The 11,572-nt window shown below is 36.8% G+C and overlaps 1 protein-coding gene across 4 annotated transcripts in view; it reads right to left on the bottom strand.

Annotated features, from left to right (window-relative positions):
* Positions 1 to 11,572, bottom strand: part of DCAF1 (DDB1 and CUL4 associated factor 1) — an 83,789-nt gene that overhangs the window by 52,254 nt on the left and 19,963 nt on the right. For all 4 annotated transcript variants that reach the window (XM_027837024.1, XM_027837027.1, XM_027837026.1 and 1 more), the window contains exon 4: positions 831 to 904. In XM_027837024.1, coding sequence (XP_027692825.1) covers positions 831 to 904 — 74 coding nt within the window. The remainder of the gene's footprint in view (positions 1 to 830; positions 905 to 11,572) is intronic.

Genomic DNA, 11,572 nt, shown 5'->3' with positions numbered 1-11,572 from the left:
TGATTATTGATAAATCAAAATAAATTAATAAAAAATTAAAAAAAAAAGAAATGACAACTCAGCAACTATGGAAGTAAAGGACATTCAAGAGAAATGGGCCAATCAAGTAAGAGAAATTCTCCACCCAGTTATCATATATGTCAGCCATAAGGGCTGAAAGAGGCATTATATTTCACCAGATCCTTGGCAATGACTAATCAACAATAACCAGGGCCTCTGAATTCCAAAAAAGTTTATATAACCAGATTTACAAAAAAGTAAAACGATTAAAACTTCATGCTTTAAAATACAGCATAATTCCAATTCACAATAAAGACCACAGGAGAAAAATCAAACAAATAATTATTGAAAACAAGGCACTGTGCTAGAAAAAAAAGAAACCTTTTGACACCTCTCACTCAATGCTTTTACAAAAATATGTCTAGTCTTAAAAAACAATTACAATAAGCCACACTTCCTCCATTACTCTTTTACCTTGTAACCCTGAGAATAGGGGAGTAAAGTAGATACTCACATGCTAAGATCAAACATCTTGTAAACTAAAAAAGAACCTTGGGATGTCTCATGGATCACCCTGAAGCTGAATAAATTTAAAGATGAATGAGAGAACATCTTAGTAAAAAACTAGTACAAATCTACTACCAGGGAAGCTCATTTAATACTTTTCTTCCAAAAAAACCAACATCATATAAAACAAATCCACCCCCTCTAATTTCAAGTTGGTGCAACCTAAGTCACTAAGATAAAGTAAGTTAATTACAAAAGATAATAAAATTATAACATTTGCTGATTACAATATATAGAAGAAATAAATGAAAAAGCAAACCTACTGCATTCATGAAATCATCATTCTTGAAGAGTATTCTCAATAGGTGGCCCAACATACATTCTGGATCAGCTCGACCTAATAAGAGAAAAGGGGAGGAACAAAGGTTATGAATCAGTCATTCCAATTACTTCTACATAGTCAGAACACTCAAAGAAGACCCAGGATGTTGATAATTTTTTAAAAAGAAAAGCAAGAGGGGGAGGGAGAAACAAAAAAAAATATATAATAATCTGAAAAAACTGGATTTCAGAAATATTTCATAGTCAGTCATGCAATAAACATTTATTAAGGGCATACTGTGTGCCAGGCCCTGTGTCAAGCAACAGGAGTACAAAGAAAGGCAAAGAACAGTCGTTGCTCTCAAGCTACAATCTAATGGGGAACACAACATGCAAACAATTATGTACAAACAAGACAGATACAGGATAAATTGGAGATAATCAACAGAGGAAAGGCAACAGAATTAAGGAGGATCAGGAAAGGCTTCCTGTAGAAGATGAGATTTTAGCTGGGATTTCAATGAAGCAAGGAAGCAGAAATGAAGAGTGAGAATACTTTTAGTATGGCATTTTTTTTTTCTTTACAAAGCAATTGGGGTTAAATGACTTGCCCAGAGGCACACAGTTAGTAAGTGTTATGTGTCTGAGGCTGAATTTGAACACAGGTCCTCCTGACTCCAAGACCAGTGCTCTATCGACTGTGCTACCTAACTGCCCCTAGGATGGCATTTTTAAGGGGAATTTTTTGAAGGGTACCATGTTACTTTTCCAGTACTAGATGTGGATTCACGAGACCTAGATTCAAATATCACTTTATTTAACCTGTGTGACACTGGGCAAGTCATTTAACTTCCCTGGACCTCTGTTTTTTTTTTTTTCAACTATAAGATGAGAAAGTTGAACAAGATATCCACAATTCCCTTGCAGCTCTAAATCTATGACCCTATGAATATTGGTCTAACAAAACATAAGAGTTGAAGAGGCTATATCATAGGAGGTTAAGAAAAAAAGATCTAGCCTTCAAGCCACTAGGTTAAAACAGACATAATAAGGAGGCTATGCGGTGTACAAAGTATACCGTTGGAAGAAGACGCAGATTTTATGACTAGACTCCCCCAGAAAAACAGCAATAAGACAGTAGTAACATCTCCTTCTACTAGCAAAAACATCCCCCCCCTAAAAAAAAATATACCAGCTAATCAATCATCAAGTTCTAGAGAGGCAACAGCCACTGTCACCTTAATTTCTCACCTATAGTCTTGAGCAGGGATAGATAAGAGAAGCAAGCTATTGACCTAGAGTAAAAGAAATAATAATAATAATAATAATAATAATAATAATACTTATACCACATTTACTACGCATCACACATTTTACAAATATTATCTCATTTTATCCTCACAACCTCTCTGGGAGATAGATACCATTATCTCCATTTTACAGATGAGGAAACTGAGGCAAACAGAGGCTGTAACTTTCCCAGGGTCACACAATTAGTGAGTGTCTGAGGCTAGATTTGAACTGAGGTTTTCTTGACTCCAGGCCCAGTGCTATATCCACTGAGCCATTAAATTGCCCCTAAGTATGCCCAAACTAAGGTTAAAAGAGAGGTTTTTGTTTTTTTATTTCAGTAATCACTGTTATGCATTAATTTAATAAACGCCATCATTTTAGTTTCCTTTTAGGCTTAAGATGACAAAACCTCACTAATACTCAGTTTGGGGTTACAGAAAAAAAAAGATTGAGAGCTGCAAAAAGTAAGGATACTACAGTACTGTTTGTGGAAGTCACAAAGGTGTATTAGAGAATATAAAAATCAAAAACATAAAATGTTTTAAATTGCAAGAATCTTTGAATCATTTAATCCATGACCTTCAATTTTTATAAATTAAAAAACTAAGGCCTTATGTTATTACTATTAACAGAATTTAATATAACTAAGATCTTAAAAATTAATTTTACAACTTTAAAAGAAAGATATGAATCTGTCCCTTCCATTTCTCCATGATAACTTCTGGCATCTTCTTTTGACATCTGCCTATTTCCTATTCATCTCTTCTTTCATAATTCCCCTATTTTAATGATTTTACATTTATCTTCAGATTTCATCACACTCTCAGGCATTTACTGAAGGTATTAACCAAACATACTTTCATTTCTGTAAGGTTACATATGGAAAACTCTAGTGAAAGTATGGCTGAGGATCTAATATGAACCCTTTAGACACTCCCATTTTGGAAGGTCTAATTAACGTACTTGTGTTTGAGAACAAAACTAACATTATGGAAGATGCCAGAAAAATCAAGTGGTTAAGAATTTATTTTTTTCCTCTCATGTCTTCCATCTTCAGTCCTATTATTCACAAATACACCCAAAATTACAGATTTATTCAAAAAAGATGGTAGGTATGGCACAATGGAAAGAGTTATCTATCTAAAGTCAGAACCTGGGTTCAGATCCTGGCTCTATCATTTACTACTTGTGTGACTTGGAACAAGTCACAATTTTTCTATGTCTCAGTTCCTCTTTTTTATATTTTTGGAGACAATCAAGGTTAAGTGACTTGCCCAGACACCACTAGTAAGTATCTCAGACTAGATTTGAACTTGGTCTCCTGACTCCAGGTCTGGTGCTCTATCTACTGCATCATCTAGCTGCCCCCCATTTTTTCAGTTCCTCTTTTTTTAAATGAGATGGAGTGTTCCTTCCTTCCTTTTTTCTTCCTTCCTTCTTCATCAACAAAAATAACCAGGAGAATCAGGGGCAGAGCCAAAATGGCAGAGTAAAGGCAGAGCCTTGCCTGAGCTCTCCCAAATTCCCCTTCAAACAACTTTAAAAAAACACCTCAAAACAAATTCTGGAGCAGTAGAACCAAAAAAAGGGATGAGGGGAAACAATTCTCCTGCCCAAGACAACTTAGAAGGTCAGCAGGAAAGGTCTGTCTCACTGGGGTGAAAGTGAAACATAGCCAGCACAGGCTGTACAACAGCAAACCAGCAACAGACCTTCGGAGCAACTGCATAGGCTGCAGCAGCTTCCAGGACTCTCAGCCAAAGATGGTAAGGGGGTCAGACAACTGATCAAAAGAAGATAACAGGGGACCCTTTGCTGGCCCAGAGTGCAGGACCCTATCCCATTGTCCATACAGGGTTACAGGTCACAGTCCCAGGATGAAAATGAGCACTAGCACATTAGAGGATATGGCCACAGGGCAGCAGGAGACACTGGTCACAGTTGAAGAATGAAAAAGAGTGCTTGTGGTCACTCACAGTCTAGAGCATATGCCAGGAGAGCAGTGACCACACTTCTTCTTAGATCATACCACACTGGAAAACTGAAAATTTACAAATTCCCAGAATTAGCTCTGAAAATAGCAGCACAAAAACCTTGAGATTTGGGACAATGCCTTCTCCACTCCAGAAGAGCCCAACTTTAACATAAAGTCATAAATCAAGAAATAATCTGGAAAAACAAGCAAGCAACAAAAAAAGAACTTGACCATAAAAAGTGTTACTATGGTGACAAGGGGGAGCAAGACACAAACTCAGAAGACAAGAAAGTCAAAACAGCTGCATGCAAAGCTTCAAAGAAAAATGTGAATTGGTCTCAGGCCCAAAAAGAATTCCTGGAAGAGCTCCTCAGCGCTCCTCAAAATCAAATAAGAAGACACCTAGAGAAAAAATTCGGAAAACAAATGACAGTCATGCAAGAAAATCAGTAAACAGCTTGGCAAAGGAGCTACAAAAAATACTCAAGAAAATAACACCTTCAAAAACTAAGACTAGGCCAAATGCTAAAACAGCCAGGAAAATCCATCCATGAGAACAACTCCTTAAAAAGTACAATTGGATTAATAGAAAAAGATGGACAAAAATTCACTCTTGAAGAAAAGAAATTCCTAAAAACTAGGATTGGATAAATGGAAATGACAAAACCTCACTGAAGAAAATCATTCCTTATAAATTACAATTGGGCAATTGCAAGTTAATGGCTCTAAGAGACATCAAAAACCAATCTAACAAAATCAAAAAAAATGAAAAAAATACAAGAAAATGGGAAATATCTCATTGGAAAAACAACTACTAACCTGGAAAATGAGAGATCATTTAATAATTATTGGGTTAAATGAAAACCATGATCAAAAAAAGAGCCTAGGTATTATCTTTAAAGAATTATCTAGGAAAACTACCCTGATATCCTAGAACCAGAGGACCAGACAGAAATGGAAAGAATCCATTGATCACTTCCTGAAAGAGATCCCAAAATGAAAACTCTCAGGAATATTACAAATTCCAGAACTTCCAAGTTAGGGAGAAAATACTGTAAGCAGCCAGAAAGAAACAATTCAAATAACATGGAGCTAAGTTAAAGTCAGGATAACACAAGATTTAGCAGCTTCTACATTAAAGAATCAAAAGCCTTTGCATATAATATTCTGGAGGGCAAAGGAGCTTGGATTACAACCAAGAATCAACTAACCAGCAAAACTGAGCATAATCCTTCAGAGGAAAAAACAGACATTTAATGAAATAGAAGACTTTCAAGTACTCCTGATGAAAAGACCAGAGCTGAACAGGAAACCTGACTTTCAAGTAGAAGACTCAAGAGAAGCATAAAAAAGGTAACATGAAAAAAAAATCATAAGGGATTCAATAAGCTTAAAATGTTTACATTACTACATGGGAAGTTGAACTTTTCCCTAATAACTTTGATATCAAATATGGGATGATATCTGAAAAAATTAAAGTAAGGAGTAAGAAAAAGGGATGCACTGGGAGAAATGGGAAGGGAAAAGTTAGAATGTGATAAATTATCTCACATAAAAGAAGAGCAAAAGAGCTTTTACAGTGGTAGGAAAGATGGGATTGGGAGTTATTTGAACCTTACTCTCATCATAATTGGCTCAAAGTGGGAACAGCATACATACCCAGTTGGGTATAGAAATCTAGCTTAACCTACAAGGAAGTAGGAAGGGAAATGAATAAAAGAAGGGGAGGAGGACTGAAAGAAGGGAGGGCAGATTGGGAAGGTGGTGGTCAGAAGCAAAACACTCTTGAGAAGGGACAAGGTGAAAAGAGAGAGAAAAAAGGATAAATGGGGAAACAGGATGGAGTAATCATAACTATAAAAAAGTTTACAGAAAGTTTCTCTGATAAAAGCCTTATTTCTCAAATATATAGATAACTGAGTCAAATTTATAAGAATATGAGTCATTCCCCAACTGAGAAATGGTCAAAGAATATGAACAGGCAGCTTTCAGAAGAAGATATTAAAGCTATCTATAGTCATATGAAAAAATGCTTTAAATCACTACAGATTAGAGAAATGCATAAAACAACTCTGAGGTACTACCTCACACCTATCAGATTGCCTAATATAACAAAAAAGGAAAATGACACGTTGAAGGGGATATGGGGAAAATTGGGACACCAAAGCACTGCTGATGCAATTGTAAACTGATTCAAATCATTCTGAAGAGCAAAATGGAACTATGCCCAAATGGCTATAAAACCAGTCATACCCCTTGACAAAGCAATACCACTACTAGGTCTGGATTCTAAAAAGATTTAAAAAAAAAAAAAAAAAGAAAAGGACCTACATGTACAAAAGTATTTATAGCAGCTCTTTTTGTGGTGGCAAAGAACTGGAAATCGAGATGATGCTCATCAATTGGGGAACAGATGAACAAGTTGCAGCATATGATTGTGATGAAATTCTATCATAATATAAGAAATGAAGAGCAAGATGCTTTCAGAAAGTCACGGAAAGATTTACATGAACTGATGCAAAGTGAAGTGAGCAGAACGAGGAGAACAGTGTACACTATAACAGCTATATTATATGATCAACGTGAATGACTTAGCTATTCTCTGCAATAAATTGATCTAAGACAATTACAAAGGATTTAGGATTGAGAAATTCTAAAAATGCTATCCAACTCCAGAAAAGAACTGATGGGAGTCTTAAAAAAAATCAAAGCACACTTTCTTAAAACTTTTTTTCTTGGGTTTTTTTTTTGGTCTGTGTTTTCTTTCACAACATAACTGATATGGAAATATGTTTTGGATGACTGCACATGTATAATCTATATCAAATTGCTTGCCTTCTCAATGAGAAGGGTAGTGCATGAAAGAATTGGAACTCAGAAAGTTAAAAAAATGAACATTAAATAGTTTTTACATGTGATTGGAAAAAAAATAAAATTTTTTTAAAAAATAAAATGGGATAAAACTGGAGTAAATAACCTCTAAAGTCCCTTCCAGTTCTAATATTATGTCATGTAAGCTGCCTGAGAAAAGAAATTGTTTCATTTTTGTCTTTGTATCTGCAGTGCCTAGAATAACTGTCCTGCACACAGTAAACACTTTTAAAATGTTTGTTGAGGACTCCCAGGAGCCAAGATGGCGGAGCAAGAAGTAAGTTGCTTTCACCCTCCATTATTAACCACTGAAAACCCAGAAAATATCACTCCAGGAAAAACCCTGGAACAGCTGAGCCAGCAGAAAGAAGGGGTACAGCAGTCTTGTAGCCCAGGAAGCTTGGGGGATTAATGGGAAAGTCCCCTCTCGCTCTGGGGGAGGGGGAGCAGTATGGGATGGGAAGTGTCCCAGCAAGCCCCACTTCAGCAAATCAGGGAGAGATCCTGAGCCCCAAGGTGGTAGAGCAAGCAAGCACCAACACCAGGACTCCCCCTCTCCACAGTATCTCAGCACAGGCACTCGAACTGTGAACACCAGCTCAGAAAACCACCACTTGAGCAAGCATCCCCCTGGGGCCAGCCTCCCCACCTCCACCCCTAGAGCCCCACTGCTGCTGACCCCAGCTCAGCACCAGGTAAGCCACCAGACACCTACAGCCTCCTTATTGTCAGTCCATTTCTGCTTTCTGTTCATGGTGTTTGCCTATCTCCTGGCTTTTAAAGTTGAGCTCTCCTGGAGCAGAGGGAGCACTGACCCAAGCTTCTTGTGCTGGGAGTCCAGGACCTACTCACTGGCTTTGTGTGCTGGGGCCTCAGTTGCTGGTTGCCAGGAAACAGACATAGAAAACAAGTTCTTAAAAAATGCAATTGGTGGGGCAGCTAGGTGGCGCAGTGGATAGAGTACCAGCCCTGAAGTCAGGAGGACTTGGGTTCAAATGCGGCCTCAGACCAAACACCTGACACTCACTACCTGTGTGAGCCTGGGCAAGTCACTTAACCCCAACTGCCGAAAAAGGGGAAAAAAAATGCAATTGGCCAAATGGAAAAAAGTACACTGAAGAAACTGACTCCTTAGAAAGGAGAATTGGTCAAATGAAAAAGGAGTTACAAAAACTTACTGAAGAGAAGAACTCCTTAAAAAGTAAAATAGGCAAAAAATCTAATAAAAGGAAACAATTCATTAAAAATTAAAATTGGGCAAGTGGAAGCTAATGACTCTATGAGATATCAAGAATCAGTCAAACAGAAACAAAAGAATCAAAAAATAGAAGAAAATATAAAATACCTCATTGGTAAAACAACTGATCTGGAAAACAGATCCAGGAGAGACAATTTAAAAATTATTGGTCTACCTGAAAACCATGATGAAAAAAAGAGCCTGGACAGCATCTTTCAGGAAATCATCAAGGAAAACTGCTCTGAGGTCCTAGAACCAGAGGGTAAAATAGTAATTGAAAGAATCTACCTATCACCTCCTGAAAGTGATCCCAAATAGAAAACGCCAAGGAATATTATAGCTAAATAACAAAATTACCAGGTCAAAGAGAAAATACTACAAGCAGCTAGAAAGAAACAATTTAAATATCATCAAACCACAGGCAATATTACACAGGATCTTGCAGCTTCTACATTAAAAGATCAGAGGACATGGAATACAATATTCCACAAAGCAAAGGAGCTTGGATTACAACCAAGGATCAACTACCCAGCGAAACTGAGCATAGTCTTTCAGGGGAGGAGATGGACATTCAACGAAATAGGGGACTTCCAAACCTGCCTGAAGAAAAGACCAGAGCTCAACAGAAAATTTGATCTTCAAATACAAGTCTCAAGAGAGGTATAAAAAGGTAAACAGGAAAGAAATAAACAACACAAGGACAAACTGTTTATATCCCTACAAGGAAGATGACACTTGTAACTCTTGAGAACTGTATCATTATTAAGACATTTAAAAGGGTATACATAGAGAATTATGGGTATAAGTCGACTTTGATGTGATAAAAAAAAATCTAATTAACTGGTGAAAAAGGATTGCTCTGGGAAAAGAGGAGAGGAGGAGGCAGACTAGGGTAAATTACATCGCACAAAAAGGCACAAAAACCTATTACAGTAGAGAGAAAGGGACAGAGATGAGCATTGTTTGAACTTTACTCTCATCAGATTTGGCTCAAAGAGGGAATAACATAATCAGTTTGGTACAGAAATCTAACTTACCCTACAGGAAGTAGGAGGGGAAAGGGGAAAGAACAAGAAGGGGGTAGACAGAGGGAAGAAGTAGTAAGCGCAAAGGGGAAGAAAAGGGAGGGGGCAACAGAAAGGAGGGCAGACTGAGGGAGGCAATGATTGAAAGCAAAACTAGTGAGGAAGGGAGAAAGGAGAAAGAAAAGCATAAAAAAGGGAAAATAGCACAGAAAGAAAAACACAGATAGTAATCATAACTATGAAGGGGATGAACTCTCCCATAAAACAGAAGCGGATAGCAGAGTGGATTAAGAACCACAATCCTACAATATGTTGTTTAAAAACTTGGAAAGACTTATATGAACTGATGCTGAGTGAAATGAGCAGAACCAGGAGAACACTTGTACACAGTAACAGCCACATTGTGTGATGACTGATTTTGATAGACTTAGCTCTTCTCAGCAATGCAAGGATCCAAGACACCTCCTTCAAAAGACTCATGATGGAAAATGCTATCCACATCCAGAGAAATAACTTTGGAGTCTGAATGCAGATGGAAGCATATTATTTGGTCTCCTTTTCTTTTGTTGCTTTGTTTCTTCTTTCTCGTAGTTCCTCCCATTAGTTCTAATTATTCTCTACATCATGACTAATGTGAAAATATGTTTAGTAGGAATGTATAAGTAGAGCCTACATCAGATTGCACACCATCTTGGGAAGGAGGGAGGAAAAAGAGAGAGAGAAAATTTAAAACTCAAAATCTTATGGAAGTGAATGTTGAAAACTAAAAATTAATTAATTAATTATTTTTAAAAATTAACAACATAGAATGCTTGTTGAGTTATTTCAATTAGAATTCTGGTTGTAGGATTATATTATATTCAGCACTTAAATTTCTCCCAAATCTGATACTTTAAGTGAAATTAATAATAAAGAGGAATAGCCAATAGTTCTGACTAATGTCAATGAAAGAAAAATAATACCACCAGCAACAGTAATAACAATAGCTAGCACTATGTAGCACCTTAAGGTTTACAAAGCATTTTACAAATACTACCTCATTTTAGCTTCACAACAACTCTGAGAGGTAGGTACTATTATTATTCCCATTTTACAGATGAAGAAACCGAGACATAGAGAGTTCAAGTGACTTGCCCAGTGTCATACATTTAGTAACTAATGCCAGATTCGAACTCAAATCTTCCTGAGTCCAGGTCCAGCACTCCGTCCACCAGTGTATCACCGAGCTGCTTCTAAAACAGCAATGAAGTTCTCTATAACTGATAGAGCTTCAGGATTCATGCCGTCAGACTGCATTACAGGTGAATGCATAAAATCACAATGTCTTTGTTCCAGGAAGCAATCGAGAATTACAGTAGAAAGGTCCCTAAACCCTATCTACTCTTTGACCAATGCTACCACTACTTGGCAAGTACCCCAGGGAGGTCAAAGGCAAAAGGAAAGGTCGTTTATGCACAAAAATATTTATAGCAACTTTTTTTGTGACAGCACAAAATTAAAAACAAAGTGGGTGTCCTTCACTGGGGAATAGGTGAACAAATTATGCAATATTAATATAACAGAGAATTATTACATTGGGAGAAATAATGAATATAAAAACCAGTAAAATCTGAGATGATTTGATAGGGATAGGTAGCTAGATGGCAGAGTGGATAGAGTACTTGTCCTGAAGTTCAAAACACCTGAGTTCAAATCCCGCCTTAAACACTAGCTATGTGACCGAGCTAGGGGGCAAGTCACTCCACTTTTTGTCTGACTCTGTTTCCTGTAAAATGGGGATAATGATAGTACCTACCTTCCAGGACTGCTGTGAGGACATGATGACATAGTATTTCTAAAGTGCTCTGTAAACCTTAAGGCACTGTATAAATGCAAGCTAGCTGTTACTATTGTATGAACTATGCAAAACAAAATAAGAAAAACCAAGAGAATCCACACAATTACATCACAATGGAAAGTAACATTGAAAGATATCAGAACTCAAATCAATCTTGACTTTAGAAATCTAAGACATACTCTACCATCTGTCAGAGAAGTGATGGACTTTATTTACAATAAAAAGTATAGTCAGACATGGCCAATGTGTCAATTTATTTAGTTACATATATATATATATATACACACACACACACACACACATATATATATATATATACACTCACATATATATGAATGATACGAGAGGGTTCTATTGTGAAGAAGTGTCTTTGGGGAGTTAGCTATTTAAAGAAAGGAAAAAAAGGCTTCAATACAATTTTTTAAAAATAAAAGAAATATAAAAGGGATATGGAAGAGAAAATTTAGGGGAAAGGTTTCAGAAGAGCAAATGCATAAAAAGAAAAT

This window comes from Vombatus ursinus, unplaced genomic scaffold (genome assembly GCF_900497805.2).
Source record: "Vombatus ursinus unplaced genomic scaffold, bare-nosed wombat genome assembly UNPS02014820.1, whole genome shotgun sequence".
In the NCBI taxonomy this organism is placed as follows: Eukaryota; Metazoa; Chordata; class Mammalia; order Diprotodontia; family Vombatidae; genus Vombatus; species Vombatus ursinus.
This window is presented reverse-complemented; position numbering and strand designations above follow the sequence as displayed.